The sequence below is a fragment of the Gigantopelta aegis genome, chromosome 14, assembly GCF_016097555.1.
Source record: "Gigantopelta aegis isolate Gae_Host chromosome 14, Gae_host_genome, whole genome shotgun sequence".
Lineage (NCBI taxonomy): Eukaryota > Metazoa > Mollusca > Gastropoda > Neomphalida > Peltospiridae > Gigantopelta > Gigantopelta aegis.
In genome coordinates, this window is record NC_054712.1 from 37163306 (window position 1) to 37186843 (window position 23538).

At 36.5% G+C, this 23538-nt stretch overlaps 1 protein-coding gene across 1 annotated transcript in view; it reads left to right on the forward strand.

Annotated features, from left to right (window-relative positions):
- The window catches only part of LOC121387966 (short transient receptor potential channel 3-like), an 84248-nt gene extending 60974 nt beyond the window's left edge, over nt 1–23274 (forward strand). The window contains exons 12-14 of the mRNA XM_041519149.1: nt 17114–17239; nt 20036–20102; nt 22973–23274. Coding sequence (XP_041375083.1) covers nt 17114–17239; nt 20036–20102; nt 22973–23163 — 384 coding nt within the window. The 3' untranslated portion in view covers nt 23164–23274. The remainder of the gene's footprint in view (nt 1–17113; nt 17240–20035; nt 20103–22972) is intronic.
- The last annotated feature ends 264 nt before the right edge of the window (nt 23275–23538 follow it).

Genomic DNA, 23538 nt, shown 5'->3' on the forward strand with positions numbered 1-23538 from the left:
CATCTTTCCATTAGTAGCAAAGGGTCTTTTATATGCACCATCCCACAGACAGGATAACACATACCACGGTATTTGATGTACCAGTTGTGGTGCACTCGCAGAAGCAAAAAATAGCCCAATGGGTCCTCTAACAGGGATCGAACCTAAACCGACCGCACATCAGGCGAGCGCTTTACCACTCAGCTAGTTAACTGTGTTACTGATATACAATCCCATATTAAATGTGTGTGATTTGTTTTAATATACAGACATAATTACGATAGTAATCATTTAAATTTGGTCTCAAGTACCATGTCTTCCGTTTAGGTTTTTTCCGTCAGTATACTATATGAAACAAAAGACAATGCACGTGGATTCCGTTTATTGTTAACAGTAATGGATTAAGAGATCACCTCTCTCCGAGAATAAAAAAAAAACTTAACGGCTACGTGTGGAATTAGGCGCTTTTTTTTTCTAATGAAAGTCCTTTAAGAACTAACAATAATAAAGATCTTAATAACCTTGGGAAATATTTACAACGGACAAATAAGGTAAGAAATGAACTAGTGGAATAAAGACGTAATGCTAATAGTGATGTACAATGTAGTGCATCATACATGTGTATCCCGGTAGCACCTCAAGTATTTAAAATTTTCTCTTATGTAATAACGACCTATATCTTTATGTGATATAAGTCAGCAGTACTGTGATACTTTGTATTATATATGTCTATAATGTTAAATCACTCTCCACCATTATCCTGTACATTATTGTGTACATATCTGTATAATATATGCTATATTGTTTGTATGACGCTGATGAGTTGTAAAACTTAAGGCAATAAAAGGAACTTGAACTTGTATAATCCATAAAAATCACTTTCTATGCAAATTCGTTGAGTAGATTCCATTTATGCGTCATCGTATACGTTTTCGTATTCGATCACTCTACGAGTCAGGACGTAGCCCAGTGGTAGAGTACTCGCTTGATGCGTGGTCGGTCTGGGATCGATCCGCGTCGGTGGGCTCATTGGGATATTTCTCGTTCCAGCCAGTGCACCACGACTGGTATATCAAAAGCCGTTGTATGTCCTACCCTGTCTGTGGGATAGTGCATATAAAAGATCCCTTGCTGCTAATCGAAAAGAGTAGCCCATGAAGTGACGACAGCGGGTTTCCTTTCACAATATTTGTTTGGTCCTTAACCATATGCCTGACGCCATATAACCGTAAATAAAATGTGTTGAGTGCGTTGTTAAATAAAACATTTCGTTCTTTCTTTCGTATACATTTTCGTATTCGATCACTCTACGAACAGCTTACGGTTAGGACAGTTCACAAGTGTGCATAATTAGAGCACGGGTTCTCCCCATTACAATGAGAAGGGGTGGAATGGGCAGGGGCGGGAGGGATTGACGGAAACAGGTATGGCAGATGCAGAAATATGCTGTGAATGGCTACAGGATCGGTTTCCATAATTATGCACATTTGTCGGTTATTACTTATTCCAGAATATATGTGGTATGTAATGTCTTGTCTGCTTAGAAATGTTCCCCTTGTGCGAAACAGAAAAGAAGAATGTTTGTTTTTGGCAGTAGAAGTGTCCAAGTGAAAACAAGTCAATTGGCCTTTCACATTTAAGACACTCGCATTAGGGGTCAATAATAGTGGGTTTCGAACCTTAGTAGGATATAACCGGCCTCGGTGGCGTCGTGGCAGGCCATCGGTCTACAGGCTGGTAGGTACTGGGTTCGGATCCCTGTGGGAAGCGCAAATAAAAGATTCCTGGCTGCCAATCGGAAGAGTAGCCCATGTAGTGGCGACAGCGGGTTTCCTCTCAAAATCTGTGTGGTCCTTAACCATATGTCTGACGCCATATAACCGTAAATAAAATGTGTTGAGTGCGTCGTTAAATAAAACACTTCTTTCTTTTAGTAGGATATATTTGAAACCAAAATCAAAAAAAAGAAAAAAAAAGAAGAATAAAAACAAAACAAAGCAAAAAAGATCCACACACACACATATTATAAAAATGCAAAGAAAAACAAACATATATAAAAAAAATTAAATTGCCCCCCCCCCCCACCCCCCGAAACAAACTAAGGAAACCGAAAACCGAAACAAAACAAAACAAAAAGAAAGTCAACACAACAAAAGCAAAAAAAAACCCCCCAAAACCCTCCAAAAACAAAGCAAACTCAAAAATAAAACAAAAGCAAACACACACACACACACACCGGCAAATTAAAAAAAATCCAAATTATTTCTAAAATTTAAAAAGCAAAAAAACAGAACAAGCATAATAAACATACAATTAATCAATAAATAGAGATAAAAAGGAAAGAAAACAATAATAAAAAGAAAGAAAGAAAAAAAAAAAACTGCACTAAATTCAAAATTCAAAGCACAATGGGAAAACACTTCAAACGAAATGCGACAGTACAGTTGTTAGGGTTACTCGATAGCCAATCTCCGAAGAAGACCGATGATTTGCGATTAGCGAAGATCTCCAGATCGGGTTTACAATCCCTGTCCTAGTACCTTGCGAAACTAATAAATCTCACGTGTGGAAATGAGAAGATCACTTTTAAGTCTCTCATTTATATTATTACCCAGGCTCTGGGACTGACATGTATTGCCCGAGAAACAGTTATAACACATTTCTTTTGTTTTTAGACACATGCGTACGGGCTCCCATTTTTGTAGGGGTAAGGGTGATTTTTTGCCCGAATTAAAGAAAAATGCTCGAAACTGGATTACAACATTTATTCACATTAGCATTGCGTGTACTTCCAAAGAGCTATTTAGAGGTGCAAAAAAAATCACATTTGTACATTGATTACAACTAATATCGTGTCTAGAATGATGGAAATACATGGTTAAAAGATTTCAGGTCTGCTTATTTAACCCCAATATCTCTATCGTTTTTGCCCGAATATCTCTATCGTTTTTGCCTGAATATCTATATCGCTTTTGCCCGAATATCTCAGTTTTGCCCAAATATCTCTGTCGTTTTTTCCCGAATATCTCTATCGGTTTTGCCCACATATCTCTGTCGTTTTTGCCCACATATCTCTGTCGTTTTTGCCCGAATATCTCTATCGTTTTTACCCAAAAATATCTCTATCATTTTTGCCGACATATCGTTATCGTTTTTGCTCGAATATCTCTATTGTTTTTGCCCGAATATCTCTATCGTTTTTGCCCAGATATCTCTATCGTGTTTGCCCGAATATCTCTATCGTGTTTGCCCGAATATCTCTATCATTTCTACCCGAAAATATCTCTATCGTTTTTGCCCGAACATCTCTATCGTGTTTGCCCGAATATCTCTATCATTTCTACCCAAAAATATCTCTATCGTTTTTGCCCGAATATCTCTATCATTTTTGCCCGAATATCTCTATCGTGTTTGCCCGAATATCTCTATCGTGTTTGCCCGAATATCTCTGTCGTGTTTGCCCGAGTATCTCTATCGTTTTTGCCTGAACATATCTGTATCGTTTTGCCAGAATATCTCTATCGTTTTGGCTCGAAAATATCTCTATCGTATTTGCCCGAATATCTCTGTCGTTTTTATCCGAATATGTCTGTCTTTATTGCCCGAATATCTCTATCGTCTTTGCCCAAAAATATCGCTATCCTTTTTGCTCGGATATCTCTATTGTTTTGGCCCGAAAATATCTCAATTTGTTTTTGCCCGAATTTGAATATTCGTTCTCTGTCTCGTACGCTTATATTTTAAGTGTACCGGTGTGAACACAATGCATATGTCAATAATTCAAATGGCATTGTTTTAAGGGTCGATCCTGAGTTCGCTTCCAGTGTGTGATGTTTCTGACTAATTCTTATAGGATATTAAACGAGTTTCTATTTCGTATCATGTTTATGTCCCGAATGAAATAATTTTCAGTTGTCACTAGCTTTAGCGAGTGACAATGAAAATTATTTCACGAGGGACATAACCATGATACGAAATGGAAGCGAGTTTAATATCCTATTTATTATTACCCATAATTGATTTTAATTTATATCACTCAATTCGTTCAATGTCGTCACGAAGTGTTACGTCCCACTTGGCGTTCTAGTGGGACGTATTACTTTGATATGTATCAAGATATGATTGACCATATGGGTAATAAAATTTGTAACGACTAAAAATTACACACTAAATGCAGATTCATGTGTCTGTACATTCAATGTGTTTCTTCTACTTTTTGTAAGCAGTCTCAACCAGATTTGGACTGCCGATAATTTCGATCGTTCGAAAACTATGTATTAAGAAACAAGATGAAGTTAAAGTTTGCTTTGTTTAACGACACCACTAGAGCGCATTGATTTATTAATCGTCGGCTGTTGGATGCCAAACATTTTGTAATTTTGAGATACAGTCTTAGAGAGGAAACCCGCTAAATGTTTCAATTAGTAGCAAGGTATATTTTATATGTGCCATACCACAGACAGGGTAACACTTACCACGGTATTTGAAATACCAGTCATGGTGCACTGGCTGGAACAAGAATTAGTCTAATGGGCCCATCGACGGGGATCGATCTCAGACCGATCGCGCTTTACCACTGGGCTACGTCCCCATCCTACTGTTTGTAAGCAGCCTAAACTGGATTTGGATATATAGCCCAGTGGTAAAGCGCTCGCTTGATGCGCGGTCGGTTTAGGATCGATCCCTGTCGATGGCCCCATTTGGGCAATTTCTCGTTCCAGCCAGTGCTCCATGACTGGTGTAACAAAGGCCGTGGTATATACGATCCTGTCTGTGGGATTGTGCTGCTAATCGAAAAGAGTACCCCATAAAATGGCGACAGCGGGTTTCCTCTCTATATATCTGTGTGGTCATTAACCTTATGTCTGACGCCATATAACCGTAAATAAAATGTGCTGAGTGCATCGATAAATAAAGCATTTTCTACTTTCCAGATAATTTCGTATATATTATTATATATTAAATATTATGAAGTTTGATGGCCTGGTTCAAACATCAGGACGATCAGAAACACACTTAACATGGCATGTATACCACTGATAAGTTATGCAGAAAACATAAAGTAGTATATTTAATGTTATTTTTGTCGTTAAAACGTCATTCCTGTAGTCGGCAACATCTCAGCAATTGCAATTCACTATAAATGCAACACTATTGCTCGTATTATTTATTAATTTCGTACTTAGTTGTTAATTAATTCCCGTCGTCGAACTAAATGTAAATGTCAAACGTATTTGTCGATTCAATGCGTTATATTTCGAACTTTTAAATAGGTTTTGTTACCCAGATGTATACTCAACACAATTAATTAAGAGCCAGCAGATATACTAATATTCGGAGTTTTTCCTTATGGTACAAAGGCCATTTGGTTTTGGTTTTACAAAGCTTGCATATATATATATATATATATATATATATATATATATATATATATATATATATATATATATATTTAAGTATTGTCTGTTATTTTGTTTATGTTCATCAGGGTATGAAAAACCCCCACATCCGCAAACTGTGTGAATCGGCGAAGCCGTTCTCACATAAGTTTGCGGATGTTTGTTTTTTTCACACCCAGAAGAATGTAAAAGAAATAACAGACAATACCTATAATTAAATTTGAAACATACTTACTAATAATAACATTAAAATTTTATATTTTATATTTTATTTTGAATTTTTTATTTTTATTGTTGTTAAAACAATAACGCTCAGTAAGATAAATTACCAATATAAAATGACGTCATCAGGTATGACGTTCCCTGACGACGTAATTTTTACATTCATCAGGAAATTAACAATCTCCCGTTTGCTACGGCTGGACCAATAGGATGGCGTTATATTGTAATGGATGTAACGGAACCTCAATGTTTAAAAATAATGTTATCCAAGCGAGCTAGAATATTTTATTATAATACTAGCAAAAACCGACCGTCATTCATAACTAACTTTGTTGAGTATGATATAGGAATGGATTGATTCGCCGTATTTTTAATGCTCGCAAACTGAGGGTTTTTAGTAGTCACAAGGGACCAATTTCTAACCTTTTTGTAAGTGATTCCTTAATAAGTGTGTCTATGCTGTTAAATATAATTATAATTTATGGGGTTTTTTATGTGGTGTATGTGTGGGGGTTGGAGGTGGGGTTATGTGAGGGTTAAATGCACGTGGCTAAATCAACTCTCATGTAGAAGACTATAAGTGATTTTGTCCACTTTTTGCGAGAATTATTGTTTTCTTTTTTTCTTCTTTTTGTTTTGGATTATGTATCTATGTATTTTTTATTTATTTACTTCTTTTTTATGTTAATTTTGTATTTATTTATTTATTTATTTATTTATTTATTATTATATTTATTTATTTATTTTTATTTATTTTATTATTTTATTTATTTATTTTTATTTTTATTTTATTTTCATTTATTTTATTATTATTATTATTATTATTATTATATTATTTTTTTTTTTTTTTTTTTTTTTTTTTTTTTTTTTTTTTTTTGAGGGAGGTCATACATGTAATACTAATAATGCATATCTATTATAATTTGAATAAATAAATGAAATTGCTGTGGACAGTTCTTGTCATCATTCTTCCATATGTTTGTAAGAACTGCGTTACATACTGCTTTTAAACATTTGTTCGTGATTTCTAGAATTCCGCTTGAATTAATTAGCACTACAAGAGACGGAAAACCTTCAAACCGCATCTAACGTTCCGATTCAGTTGACAGTTCTGTTTGTAGGTTGTCGGATACTGCCGAAATTCTAGAGACCATCTAACAAGTGGGGGCTCCGAAATAGACCTTATTAGCCGAGAGTGCCGCTTTTAGCCTGAACAATCTGCTAAATCCGTTAACGTTCGACGCTCTTTTTTTTTCCTTCTCTCTCTCTCTCCCTCTCCCTCTCCGAATTATCGACAGGTATGTAGCCTTGGAATCCCAATGTTTACTTCATCTGCAATCACCTTTAGTGCCACTCTTCCAAGCATCTGTTAACTCGACAGAATCTGACAGGTAAGACAACAAATAACTTATTAACAGCCAAAAGTACATTCCTGAAAGCGCCACAAGGCGCATGGTGATGCATATCTGACGAACAGCATACTGGAGCGGTTATTTGTATTTCACGAGTGGATTCGACGGTCAACAACCCGACTATTGCCGGAAGTAGTCTCGATTTGTCCACTAACTATTCCATTCATTTCGTAGGTCAGCGTTAGGTCTTTGTGTTAGTGGATTGGTCTTGAACAATAATAAAAACAAAAATTAGGACTAAGTTAACTTCTTCCGTGCGTCATTCGCGATATATATATATATATATATATATATATATATATATATATATATATATATATATATATATATATATATATATATATATATGACCTAAATAATAGTGGTTGCATATCCAGTTAACGGATCAGCGATTGTAATTTATTGCTAGTAAAATAAACAATGATAGGGATCAGATACTGTTTTCTTTTCTTTTTTTTCTCTGTTTTTTTTCTTCTGAACAAACATAAAACTTGTATCTTACTACATATGTTTTTCTTCTTGCAATGTTACTGACATTAAGATTATCACATGGCTTTGACCGACAGGGGGAGGGGCGTAGCCAAGTGGTAAAGGGTTCGCTTGATGCGCGGTCGATTTGTGATCGATCCCCGTCGGTGGGCCCATTGGGCTATTTCTCGTTCTAGCCAGTACACCACGACTGGTATATCAAAGGCCGTGGTATGTGCTATCGTGTCTGTGGGATGGTGCATATAAAAGATTCCTTGCTGCTAATCGAAAAGAGTAGCCCATGGAGTGCCGGCAGCGGGTTTTCTCTCTCAGTATCTGTGTGGTTCTTAACCATATGTCTGACGCCATATAACCGTAAATAAACTGTGTTGAGTGCGTCGTTAAATAAAATATTGCCTTCCTTTCTTCCTACAAAATATCCTTTGCACCTAAAGTAAAAATGCAGCGGACGTTTTCTCTGGAGACTCTATCGGAATTATCAAATGTTTGTTATTCTGTAGCCGACGATGAATTAAGGTTGGACTATACCAATTCAAATCCCATAGGCGACCATGTTAACGTTTGTGTTTAAAAACACTATATGCAATATATCAACCAAACTGTGACCCATAAATATCAGTACTACAACCCCTACATCAAAGTATTAACTGCAGAAAATGGTACCTTTCATGGCTCATTTTCGGTATAACCAGATGTTTCTGCAACACCCCTAGTTTTGCACAACATTTTAGTACTTTTTTTTACAGGTACCCCATACATGTTCTAAGCACAAGGCTACTTGACGCGGTGGTACTACATCAAATAAAATTACATACATTTTTAGCCCAGATGAAACTAATTTTTTTTACAACCAACACACTCACATTTATAACCAATCACAGGACTTGTGGTGTTAACTTCTCTATCAAAAGTTCGGTACACCTCGAACTTCGACCCAGCCGGAAATTAATTGGTATAGTGCAACCTATACTGATAACATACATGTTTCAAAAGGTGGTGAATCATGTGTTTTTATGACAACCAGGATCTGGTGTCTTCTGACATAAACTGACAACCTCACTGAAACTGTTGTTTCTACAGTGCAACCTAATTTAATGTACACCTCACAAAACACATGTATTTTGTACAGTTTTGTACAAATGCAATATGTCATATTTGAAAAAATAATTTTTTTTTAAATAATACTCCTGAAGATATTTATTGTCAGATGTGTGTGTGTGCTCAGCTATATATGTAGAGACAGCATGGCTACTCAGAGTACCTCAACTCCTTAAACTTATTCCATTGAAACACATGTACTTGACTGACCCCTAGATTATGAAGACCTCAATAGGCACATCAAAGAAATATCAGTATTAAAAAAATACAATGTCTGAGGAAGGAAAAAAAACCAACATGACTGCATCTGTATGAAGTAATGACTTAATGTCCTGCACATCACTGTTGGAAGAAAAGCCTGTATGCTGAGTGTGGGCATCTTCAAGTTACCATGTGCGGGAATTTCAAATCCATCAGCTATGCATATTTTCAAATTGGACCATCAAAACCATTGGCAGCCACCAATATTCCTGACTATATTTTATGTATACCCTACTGTAGTTGGAGGTTTTAAAAATTTGTGATATCTGGAATTATCATGCAGCTTTCGCATATTTATTTTTGATTCATTACTAAAAAAAACCTGTTTTTAAGTGACATAATTACCCGAACATCTATTTTATTGCATTATTTTCTAATCCAGATCAATACAATATGTATATTGGATGTATTCCTACAATCTGTAATCCAGCATATCATTTAGCTATTAACATTGGATAATACAGCATTAACAATAAAATAAATCATCAAATTACACCAAGGTAGATAATCAAATCTGGAAAAATTGGTTCCAAATCTTGTATACACTTAAAATACACTTCATGGGAGCAAACTAAGTGATTATTTAAAAAAAAGATTTGATCTGGAGACCTAAAGATATGTTTAACAAGCTTATTGTTATGTATAAATGAGAACAGAAGGCACAATAGTGACAAAAAATTTAATTATGGCTTTGGTAAAAAAATTCTTCAAAGTAAAAAACAATTTCCCCTAAAACTACAAATTTGTCTAAAATATGACTTAGCACCCTATAAATATGCCAAAAGGACAATAAAAATCAAGGTCTTTAAAAAGTTAAGCTATCAGAAGTACACACATGAAACATTAACTATGTTTATAGAAGTTAATGACATTATCCCAATATTGGCACATGATATTTTTAATATAAAAATAAATTGCTATTAAAATCTAAGTTCAGACTGCCTAGATATATTAACATATTTAAGAGCAGTTGTATATGGCAAGTCAAACACCATGTAAATAAGAACATTCAAATCTGTATAGTATGAATTATAGGCCAAAACCAACTTTTCCTCAGTGCTAATTTTTTTCAAACTCCATTCAGAGCTATGTACAGTAATTATTGTCAAGGTCAAGGTCATTGTGAACTTGCATGGCCGAGTGACGGCTAATTAATCAAATAGTGTAGTTTAATTTAATTAAATCACAAAAATCATAATCTTTTTTATTATGCACTGAATATGTGCTATAGGTTGGACTATACCAATTCAAATCCCATAGGCGACCATGTTAACGTTTGTGTTTAAAAACACTATATGCAATATATCAACCAAACTCTGACCCATAAATATCAGTACTACAACCCCTTCCTCAAAGTATTAACTGCAGAAAATGGTACCTTTCATGGCTCATTTTCGGTATAACCAGATGTTTCTGCAACACCCCTAGTTTCGCACAAAATTTTAGTACTTTTTTTTACAGGTACCCCATACATGTTCCAAGCACAAGGCTACTTGACACGGTGGTACTACATCAAATAAAATTGCATACATTTTTAGCCCAGATGAAACTAATTTTTTTTACAACCAACACACTCACATTTATAACCAATCACAGGAATTGTGGTGTTAACTTCTCTATCAAAAGTTCGGTACACCTCGAACTTCGACCCAGCCGGAAATTAATTGGTATAGTGCAACCTTAATAGGTGTTCTCTGGTGGCCGTCGTGTTTATAAAACCAAGACAAATTGTCTAGCAGCGGCCATGCCAACTAAGCATCCTGGTCGGCTGATGTAACATTAGAAGCAGCATTAAAGTAATTGTGTTTCTGCAGACATGTAACACGTATATTGATTATGCAATTTAAAACCAAAATGTAATTCAAATCGCTCTATAGTGGATGCTTTCAAATTCATTATTGCAAGGAATACCAGATACGCCGTGTCTATATGAAGCTATATTTCCCCCCTGAGGTGCTTGCGTAGAAGGATCGAACCGCTTCAGTGGACACAGTCTCTGATTGGGATTTTTTAAAATACCCAGGCCGTGATATGTGTTATCCTGCCTGTGGGAAAGTACATATAAAAGATACGTTACTACTAATGGAAAAATGCAGCACGTTTCCTCTTAGACTTCGTGACAAAATATGTCACACAAAATTACCAAATGTTTCACATCCAATAGCCGATGCTTAATCAATGAATGTGTTTTTGTGCCGTTAAACGAAAAAAATTAACTATTTCTTCTTTTTAAAATAAAAATTAAGTTTTATTTTGTGTAGAATGTAACCCATGAGAGCCATATTTGTTGGGCTTTTTCGATATTTCTGTAAATTGTACAATATACAACTTGATTTTTTTTAATAGCAGTTTTTTAAACATGTCAGTTGATCGATCTAATTAATTTCGTATTCTGATGATGTTAAGCAATTGTCTTGATGAAGATGTATCAACAAAACACGCTAAAGTTTTATGAACAGTTACAAATATTGGGCTCGGAAAGGTGGATCTTTTTCTTATTTCTGTTGAAATGGATCATATTGCAAACAAACTTACAGTATTTTATTTTTATTTCGCAAGTGGTGGATACTGGTGCCTCCCCCATCTGTAATCATTTCTGGAACAACAGAACACGCAATATCTTGTAAAAAAAAAAAAAAAAAAAAAAAAAAAAAAAAAAAAAAAAAAAAAAAAAAAAAAAAAAAAAAAAAAAAAAAAAAAAAAAAAAAAAAAAAAAAAAAAAAAAAAAAAAAAAAAAAAAAAAAAACTCTTGCCTGAAATATATGTTACTTAACAGTTCTATTTTTGTGATGAACACTTTTCACCTTTCATCGCGATAACATTAGTAAACCTAAAAGAGGAATAATAGAAATAGGTCGTAACAAGCGGATAAGTAAACAGGGAGTTACATAAGTTTCTTTCGCACATGGCGGCCGAGGACCAATTAAGACGGATTCTGGAAATACCGGAGAGTGATGTACAAGATAATCGCACGCTATTCTCATCTTATCGCTAGCGCTATCAGCTGTCTATCGGACATCAACGCTGTTAAAACAAACTTCACACTGATTCCTAGTTTAAACTTAGATCGCTTGTTTGTTTTTAGTCTGTTTCAATGAATCAGTCATCTACCAAACCCTCGGGTTCGAATTACCCCGAAGGCGTCCAATCGAATGCGCGCAAAGATTGAATGGAACGTTTGTATAGTGGAGGCGGGACGTAGCCCAGTGGTAAAGCGTTCGCTTGATGCGCGGTCGGTTTAGGATCGATCCCCGTCGGTGGACCCATTGGGCTATTTCTCGTCCCAGCCAGTGCTCCACAACTGGTGTAACAAAGACAATGGTATGTACTATCATGTCTGTGGGATGGTGCATATAAAAGATCCCTTGCTGCTAATCAAAAAAGAGTAGCCCATGAAGTGGCGACAGATGATTTCCTCTCTCAATATCTGTGTGGTCTTTAACCATGTCTGACGCCATATAATCGTAAATAAAATGTATTGAGTTTGTCCTTAAATAAAAATATGTTCTTCGTTTGTATAGTGTTCAAAAAGAGTTCACTCACTCGAATATCCTTCGAATCTCAGAACTGGCTCCACCCAAGAGTTAAATTAGAGAGGTGTAGGCCGGTACACCCACGACTTTCGTTACTATCAAAAGGGCGGGATTTAGCTCAGTTGTAAGAGTGCTCGCCTGAAATGTTTGGTTCGTAGGAACGAACCACCAGTGCAGATCCATTGGGGTTTTCTCGTTATAACCTGTTTTCGTTTCGGACACTACCGGATAAGACGGGCACCTTATTTATTAATCACTTTATAAACCTATTTACAAAAAAGCGGAGATCCTCTTACTGTGTAAACAAATATGCATGCACAATTAAATCTAAGAAGTTTGTTTTGTTTAACGACACTACTAGAACATATTGATTTGTTAATCATCGGCTATTGGATGTCAAATATTTGGTAAATTTGACATATAGTCTTAGAGGGGAAACCCAGTTAATTTTTCCATTAGTAGCAAAGGATCTTTTATATGCACCATCCCACAGACAGGATAGCACATACCATGGCCTTTGATATACCAGCTGTGTTGCATTGGCTGGAGCGAGATTTAGCTCAATGGGCCTTCTGACGGGGATCGATCCTAGACAGACATCGCATCTAGCGAGTGCTTTACCACTGGGCTACATCACGCCCTCTTTACAATTAAAATGCGTCAGTGACTATATATGAAATAAAGGAATGTTAATGTCTATGTACGTATATGAAAATATGCATATAAAATATCCATTGCTACTAATGGAAAAATATAGCAGGGTTCCTCTGAAAACTACGTGTAAAAAATTACCAAATATTAAATTATTATCTAATACCAGAGGTAATCAGTGTGTTCCAGTGGTGTCGTTAACCAACCCAAAACTGATACGTTTACAGACAGCATATAATCCCACTATCCGGAGCATACTAGCCTACATAGATGATGTGTCTGTGTCCGGGATAGCAGGCTTGACCCTTAAAGGTGCAGACCCTAGTTGCAGCTCGTAAAAATGGACACCAAGTTTAGTTAATCTATAAACCCGCAACACATTTGGATAAGGTTATAATAGAGAGAAGCTAAAGTCTGAGATGTTTATACCGTCGAAAATAACTTGAGCTTGTCTCATTAACTGTTACTTCTTAGAGGAACGTGCGTTTTTAAAAACTAGGGTATGTCGCTTTAAGTGGATACAAATTTGAACGACAAAACCGCTGTCAAGACAATATCTCCGCGCAATTTAGAGTCGAATGGGCAATGGGCAAAATACTGGCTGATTCCACAAATCTAGGTAGTGCCTCGTCTATAGGAGCAAATGCATTCCCGAGGAGATCCTTAACTAGACAATCCACAGCCACTAAGAGGCACTTCCTTGACTCATCCCCACCATCCCTCCCCCACATCCTCACCATCCCTCCCCCACATCCTCACCATCCCTCCCCACCATCCCTCCCCCACATCCCCACCATCCCTCCCCCACATCCTCATCATCCCAGATTACCCAAAGTATTTTTGAAAAGCTGCAGACAGTTTTTGTTTCAATACGTGGGTCGGTTTTCTCTTTGAACCAATCAACGATTTATGATTCAAATTCGATTTGAGAGAAGATACACTAAATGTAGCATTTCACATTAATGATTATGTTTTAATAATCTCTGTTCACAATCTGTTTGAACTTTAAACATGAAATCGTTTCTGACATTTCCAAATAGTATATCAAATTAATTTATATTAGTGTTAACATCGAGAAGTCGTACCTGACTCGAGCTTAAGAACAATCCAATTAAACCAGAGTAAAATAAAATCATAGGAAACCAGACCCCGCAGGTGAAAGAATTCTTTAGCCAATGCCCGAGTAATGTCCGATATAAAACATCACGATGACAGCAAACAGATTTAAAGGGACATTCCTGAGTTTGCTGCAATTTTTAAGATGTTATCGACTAACAGAGACTTTTTAACGACTGTAATTACATATCAAATATATTTTTCTGCAAAAAAATATTAGTGGTTGTATATTAAACGTGTTTCTGGTCGTTCTAATTTATGTACTAAGTTAAATTTCATTTTATTTCCTAAAATATGTTTTTTTTCGTACGAACGAAATTATTTGAAGACAAAATCCAGTTTGGGCTTCTTGCAAATATTAGGACGACCAGAAACACATTGAGTATACAGACACTGATATTCTAAACAAGAAAATATATTTAATATGTAAGTTTAATCGTAGAAATATTTTATTAGTCGGAAACATCTTACAATGCAGCAAACTCAGGAATGTCCCTTTAACAGACATTTTGATAATGTATAAAAAAGCGTTTCTTAATTTTTATAAACTTCGTCATCATGACGATGCCTCCGTATCTATTATTGGACGTTCCTTTAATATTCACAGAACTAATAGCGCGGATGTTGTTTCTGAATTTAGAATCAGCAGGTAATCGAACTCTCCTTGAAACAACCACGCAGTCTTTAAATACATATAGCTATTTATTTGTATGTTTTGCTTGGTCCAGTTACAACATTCCAGTTGGTAAGGGTTTTCTTTTTTTCACAGAACAAGCTGAGTTCTGTCATTTCCGCATCTAGACACATTCACAAGTTCCCGTCACTGGGATAAACATACCTGTCATAGATTCTGAACCGGATTCCGCCGATTTGAGTAAGCCACTGGAGAGTGGAGATAGGGACACAAAGCCTTCTTCTTCCCCCACTCCTCCAAGAAATCAAATTCTTTTTAAGAATATACCTACCGACCCTAAATGATTGTTTTTCTTTTACCGCCCCCACTAGTTACTTTACACAAGGTGCGGCCATGCGCACTCGTGCAAAACTCGTGGAAAATTGGCAAACAAAATTATCCAAAGGTTTAAATTATCTCAAGTTATATTACTATTAAAGGCGCAGACCCTAGTTTTAACACGTGAAAATGGATGCTAAATTTGGTTAAGTTATAAAACCTTTAACACATTTGGATAACGTTACAAGAGAGTGAAACAAGAGTCTGTGGCATTAAAACGATGAAATATTGTTAAAAATAGACTAAAACTCAACTCCATAACTGTTATTTCTCAGACACACATGCGTTTTTTAAAATATGAAAATTGCATTTTGTGGTATTAGAAGCACCAGGATGACCAGAAACACTCCGGTTGTACGGAAATGGATTATCTAAACAATACAATATAAGTAATATTTGATTTCAGTGAAAAATATGCATTAGTGTTTGAAAACTAGGGTCTGTCCCTTTAAAACCATAGGCGAATTGAAAAATTACAGTTTTATGCGACCTAAAAACTATTTTGTTATTACAGATACCGGAAGTATACATAAAGTTATTTAGTTAGTATCGTGTAACGACACCACTAGAGCACATTGGTATATTAATCATCGACTACTGAATGTCAAACATTTGGTAATTTTGATATAATTATAGTCTTAGAGAGGAAACCCGCTGCATTGTCCCTTTAGTAGCAAGGGATTTTTTATATGCACCATCCCACAGCCATGATAGCACATACCACTGCCTTTGATATACCAGTCGTGGTGCACTTGTTGGAACGATAAATAGCCCAAAGGACCAGTGATGGGGATCGATCCTAGGATGTAAACGAAGTGCCACAATATTACTCTAGTCATCTCGTCCGTGATATCATCATAGGTTCATGTACGCTTTACCTGGTACGCCTCTCGATTTAACGATCTATCTGTCCAGCATATGTATTTATAGGCTAGTGTGAGAGGAGAAAAACACTGTTGCCACATGCGGAATGTATGATCAGCAGCAAGGGCACTTTTATCTACATTTTCTCACAAACAAGACAGGACATACTTCGGAATTTAGTATATGTCAGTCGCGGAGCATTGATGATGGATACGTCATCATTTTGGACGACATTTATATCTCCTGATATTCATATTTTACATTTACACATTTTGACTATCTATATTTCTCGTTCCAGCCAGTGCACCACGACTGGTATATCAAAGGCTGTGGTATGTGCTATCCTGCTTGTGGGATGGTACATATAAAATAACCCTTGCTGCTAATTGAAAAGAGTAACCCATGAAGTGACGAAAGCGGGTTTCCTCTCTCAGTCGTCCTTAACCATACGTCTGTCGCCATATAACCGTAAATAAAATGTGTTGAGTGCGTCGTTAAATAAAACATTTCCTGTTTCCTGTCATCTTGACTATCATTCAGAACTTCTGACACCCAATAGTAATATGTATTTTTGTGCTGGGGTATCGTTGAACATTCATTCATGCTATCATTCAGAACCGAACTAGTAGCGGCGGATGGTGGTGGAGTGGGGGGGAGGTTGTCCTTTCAGAGCCGAACTAGCGGCGGCGGATGATGGTGGTGGTGGTGGTGGTGGTGGGGGGGGGGGGTTTGTCCTTTCACAACAGAACTAGCGGCGGCGTTTGGTGTTGTAGGGTGAGAGGTTGTCCTTTCAGAACCGAACTAACGACGGCGTTTTGTGGTGGAGGGGGAGAAGTTATCCTTTCAGAACCGAACTAGTGGCGGCGGATGGTGGTGGAGGGATAGCGGTTGCCATACAGAATGACAAAAATATAAAAACATTTCGGTGGTTTTAAAGTACAATTTTTAACTTTAACTGCATATAACCCTATATACTATACTGTGTTGTGGATTCGTTGTTTTTCAATGACCCCTTTTTATGTTATTAGGTATGACCTTGGCATTCCAACATTGACAATTCTGTGTTAATATTTTCAGCTGTTCAATCCAGCGTGTGACGCTTCGGCCGTCGATATATACGAGGGAAACGCCAGTGGCGGAGCAGGTCGTCAAACCGGGGTCCAGATCGAGGAGAACAACCTGACCGAAACACTCACCTACCAGGTAGGCCTTCAGATCATTTTATATTCTAATGCAACTGTCATATAAGCCTTTACCCCATTGGTTACTTTTCGTGATAAATCGGACTACAGATCTATATTGTCATGGGCAACCAGGATTTATCACGATGACAAAATTCCGAGAACTCATCCGATATGCTGTCACTTAGCATCATATGCAGTGTTTTCGTTAGTATATTAATTCCGCGCCTTCCATTACATTTTAAAACGTCGTTATAAATATTTAAAAAAAATATTACTAACTTGAAGATGAAAACGATGTTATTGTTCTTATTTTATTATTATTTCGTTCCATTGTAATGTGTAACACTTCGTTAGCAGCAATGAACACCCACCCTCCCCGAGTAAGGTCCAGTCCCTGATCGATCGCAGCAGTCAATTTGAGCACGTGTCTTATTGCCTGCTATTATAGTCTGTGTTCCCCAAATGGCACAGGCAGGTTCATCAGAAATAATTGTACCACAATCTGAAGTACCGGTACACCATTGTTTTTTAGAACATACTTTATGGGACAATAAAATTGATAAAGACAAGATGGAAATAACTATCGATTTTGTAAACGCAATGTTAATCAACATTAGGTGCTTTGAAATATCGCAAACTGTTTAAAACCTCACGAAATTAATACTTACCATTTCATAAATGAATATTATTTTATAAAGACAATAAGTGAAAATATGATGTTAGTACAAGTTATAAATTAGTAAACCTACCTTCATCAACATGGTATCAGCATAGGGATAATATCACTGTTTCATGGTTAATTATAAGGATTTATCACAAACGTTTTGAATTTCCACAAATCCAAATTGTGTGATAATTCCTTACAGTTAACCATGCAACACAGTGATATTATCCCCAAATTCTAAAACAACTGTCATATAAGACTTTTTCCCATTGGTTAATTTTCGTGATAAATCGGACGATACTTCTACTTATTACAAGCGTTTTCATTGAATATCGTAAGTAAGAAGAATAGATTATTAGGTTTGTAAAATTTGTTGGATTTCTTTAATAAAAACACAGTACAATTTCTTACAAACACTACTAATAAGTGTAGTATTAGAACAGGGATAATAATGTCACTGCGTTTCGTTGTTAACTATAAAGGATTTATCACAAACATTTAGGATTTTGTGACTCGACTTCGTTTTGTCCCCATGTCCAAAACTGTCAGTGTCGATGAAGCCATTGAACCTCGATTGGTATTTCAAAGGCCGTGGTATGTACTATCATGTCTGTGGGATACTGCATATAAAAGACCCTTTGCCACAAATGGAAAAATGTAGCGGGTTTCTTAGACTATATGTCAAAAGTACCAAATGTTTGACATCCAGTAGTCGATGATCAGTTTGCTCTTGTGGTGTCGTTAAACAAAACAAACTATAAACCTTTAACTATTACATGCTGTTAGCATACTACAATGGCAGCTAACTCAAGACAATTTCTTTAAAATAATACAACTCCAGATGGAAACGAAATATGTAATGTTTAAAAAATTAGCTTGGGAATACATGCAGTTGCATGTAGGATACGAAACCATTTCACAAGTTAAAGTTGCATAAATAATTAATCTATATCAAATTCTGTAGGACAACTGTCGAACTACATTTTTGCATTTTAGCTGACACATTTTATTATAATATAACATGTATTAATAACTGGCAAGTGAAATTCTAAAAAATACTGGTGAACAACTAAGTGCACGGGTTCTTGGTTTTTGTTCAGAGTTCATCTGTCAACTTTGTTACATAAAAAAACAACTACATTAACGCAAGAGGCCTGAGGTGGCATACAATTATAGATTGGAAATAAACCAAGGGGACTCGAAAATAGTTCATCATTAGCACAATGTGTAATGTATAAGCACATAGTGGTCAAATCTGCAGTGCACAGTGAGTAGTGACATGTACTGATAACCAGCCCTATATATTTGGAAACAATGATGTCGACGTCGTTGTTGTATCAATGTGATGATTAATTTAGTTTCGAGTTTGTCATTATTACCAATATACCGGCCTCGGTGGCGTCGTGGTTAGGCCATATGTCTACAGGCTTGTAGGTACTGGATTCGGATCCCAGTCGAGGCATGGGATTTTTAATCCAGATACCGACTCCAAACCCTGAGTGAGTGCTCCGCAAGGCTCAGTGGGTAGGTGTAAACCACTTGCACCGACCAGTGATCCATAACTGGTTCAACAAGACAAGAGACAAGACTTTATTTACACTCGGGCCGTTACACAAGGTCATAGTTTGTGCTATCCTGCCTGTGGGAAGCGCAAATAAAAGATCCCTTGCTGCCTGTCGTAAAAGAGTAGCCTATATGGCGACAGCGGATTCCTCTAAAAAACAGTGTCAGAATGACCATATGTTTGACGTCCAATAGCCGATGATAAGATAAAAAAATCAATGTGCTCTATCGTTAAATAAAACAAACTTTACTTTTTTTATTACCAATATATAGACTTTTGTATTTGTCGAGAGCAGGCGCGTATGCAGGGTGGGTGGGGGTTAGGGGATGGATGATGGTCGAAAACCCTCCCTGCTCAAGCACATTTTATTTATTTTTCCAATATATTTTCGAGAGAAGTACGACTCAATCCCCCCCCCCCCCCCACTTCATTTCATTTCAACTTTATTTTCTTGCTTATATCCAATTAAGGTTCTGGCACGCCTTCCTGGGTACACACCTGAGCTATCTGGGCTGTCTGTCTAGGGCAGTTGTTAGTGGTTTGTTTATTTGTTTATGTAAAGAGTTGACATCATTTGATTATTTCAGAAAGTGATGCAAAGAATCATACAACGGTACATTTTTGATATACAGCGAGAAGCGGAAGTCACTGAAGGTAATCTATTTTTGATCGTAGAATCAATGCCGCAGTGTCGGAATATAATGACAACATGAGCTTACAGAAGGTGATACTTCATTCGCTTATATATTCGTAACAGTAAAAAAATAACCATCTCCAGACATGAGACGTGCTTTTCATGTCTATATCCAGTTAACCTTCAGGCTCAATGGCCTTGGCACACGCCTCAGCTATCTGGAATGTCTGTCCGAGGCAGAGGTTAATGGTTAGTTGTTATTTGAAAGAGGAAGATACCATTATATTGAACGCAATAATAGAAAATGTCATCATTGTAATAACGATGTTGAAGATGAATACCACTTCATGCTAGTTTGCCCATTATTCCAAAACTTAAGAGAACGATATATCAAGCTATACTACAGACGAAATCCTTGTCTTTAAATATATACAGCTGATGAAAACCCAAAACACTAAAGATTTAATTAATATTGGTAAATATATTTGTTTCGCATACAAGTTACGGCACTCATCTGTTGTCTAATATTATAAAAGTTGTTACTTTTCAGACGAATATGTTATTAATTTGAATGTATTACTTTCATGCTTGTACTTATTTGATATCTTTTGGTTTATATATTTTAATGTATTGTTACTTAATATGTTAGACCGGCCTCGGTGGCGTCGTGGTAGGACATCGGTCTACAGGCTGGTAGGTACTGGGTTCGGATCCCAGTCGAGGCATGGGCTTTTTAATCGAGATACCGACTCCAAACCCTGAGTGAGTGCTCCGCAAGGCTCAATGTGTAGGTGTAAACCACTTGCACCGACCAGTGATCCATAATTGGTTCAACAAAGGCCATGGTTTGTGCTATCCTGCCTGTGGGAAGCGCAAATAAAAGATCCCTTGCTGCTATTCGGAAGAGTAGCCCATTTAGTGGCGACAGCGGGTTTCCTCACAAAATCTGTGTGGTCCTTAACCATATGTCTGACGCCATATAACCGTAAATAAAATGTGTTGAGTGCGTCGTTAAATAAAACATTTCTTTCTTTTTTTCTAATATGTTAGATCAAAAGTATGTGTTTCATTGTATATAATAATTTAATTCTCCAGTGTGTTTATATATGCGGTGTAAATATGTTGTGCTGATAAGCTTGTAGCTTAAAGCAATAAACGAATTGAAGATATTTGTTAGTGATTAGTGAGAGAGGTCCGATATAGTGATTTTACACCTTCCTGCTGAGTCGTTAAAACAGTTTAGCACTCATTGTATGATATTCGGTGCAGGCGTGCGAACCCTGTACCTACCAGCCTTGAATCAGATGACTTAACCACTACACTGTCGAGACCGGTACCTATTGTGTTACAACAGGCATTACCAAAGACAGAAATACTTGTTTAACAATATCGGATATCAGATGAATACATATTGCTGTTTCGAAACTTTGTCGATCGAGAAAGAGAATAAACCCGCTGGCTATTCCTATCGAATACGCAAAAATGGTAACTTTTGCATTCACTTTCCCTTAAAGAGAACAGCAATATGACGGCGTTGATATACCTGATTGTTGTTGGTGGAAAAAACAAGAGTTCGTCGAAGTCGATCAATTCTACGGATCACGGGACATCAAGCAAATGGTCTTTAGCACTCAGCTACATCCCACCTCGCACACATGCAGGTTAATGCAATATTACATTCATACTTAGTTCATAGTACCTTGGATTCATTTACCGCTAAGTCAGAGGCTGTGCCATGTATTAAAATAAAAAGGTACCGTACATCAATTCACCAAGACATTTCTCAATAGACATCTCATTATGATGTAGTTTATTGAGGAATCTTTGAGTTGATTCATGCATTAGAAAGATAGATACAATAATACAGCAAGCAGTTACGTTTGAACTAACATACCCTTGTGTGGGTATTCATTGATAAATATTTGTGTTGAATCATTTATCAGAAAGATACATTAATTCAGCAAGACGTTTTCACTTAACATGACCTCGTGTGGGTTTTCAGTGATGTATCTTTAAAGCTAGAACGATACATTAATTAAGTAAGAAGTTTTTGTTTTGTTTTAATTGACATGACCTCATGTGGGTGTCTATTGATGAATCTTGTAATTCAATTATGTGTTTGAGAGCAGGATTGAACTAAATGTTTTATTTACCCACGCACTCAACATTTCATTTTCGGTTATATGGCGTCAGACATATGGTTAAGGACCACACATATATATAAAGAGGAAACCCGCTGTCGCCACGTCATTGGCAACTCTTTTCGATTAGTAGCAAGGGATCTTTTATATGCACCATCTCACAGACATGATAGTACATACCACGGCCTTTGTTGCACAAGTTGTGGAGCGCTGGCTGGGAAGAGAAATAGCCCAATGGTGCCACCGACGGGATCGAACCTAAATCGACCGCGCATCAAGCGAACGCTTTATCACTGGGCTACGTCCTGCCCCCGTGTTTGAGAGATACAACAATTCTGTAAAACGCTGTTTTCCCTTCAGATGATATGACATGGTATGTAGGTATTCATCGATTCGATAAGCTTGTGTCGTTGTATTATCGTTCTGACTGTAAATATCACAAACATTCGTTAATCTGTCATCATGTATTCAGTGACAATAGTTGAGACTGAATACGAAACATTGAAACATAATGAAAAGAACGAAACTACAGTGAAATCTCTCAAAACCGGACCCTCTGTAAACCGGAATTCCCCCCCCCCCCCCCCCAACCGGACATTTTTTACGGTCCTTTAAAAAAATCAGTATAGAAATTAACCTCCCAAAACCGGATACTTCATAAACCGGACATTTTAATTGGTTCCGAAGGTGTTCGGTTTAGAGGGGTTCCACTGTATATTGTTTTCTTTTTGCCTTTTGTTTTTTCACAGACGACTTTGAAGAGATCAAACAGGATATCTCGAGTTTTCGGTATGAGATGTTAAACCAATGGCGTTCTCGAGAAAGCTTACTATCGGACATAGCTGCAAATGTCACGGCATTAGGAAAGCAAGTGGAATCATTAAGAAGTGAACTTTCAGCGAAACCTCATACGATATCCAAAGACAGCAAAGGACAATGATCTATCACAACTATTTGTGTAATCAACGTAGGGAAAGCTTTAATACCAAAATTGGAGTTGAAGAGCAGTATATTGTTTGAATGGAGGTTGAATGCAATTAACGTTGTACAATCGAATATGACGATAAATTCTATGATTTTTCTAAATGTCATGATGTTCATATATATATATATATATATATATATATATATATATATATATATATATATATATATATATATATATTCCAGTCCCTTATTTACATGACAGACAACTCATGTTGAGGACAAAATATGAGTCGTCGACAGTACCAGTACATGACATAATTATTCGAGTTTAAGTACATTATCATATAATTATATATAAACTGTACAAAACATGTAAACAAAACATGGC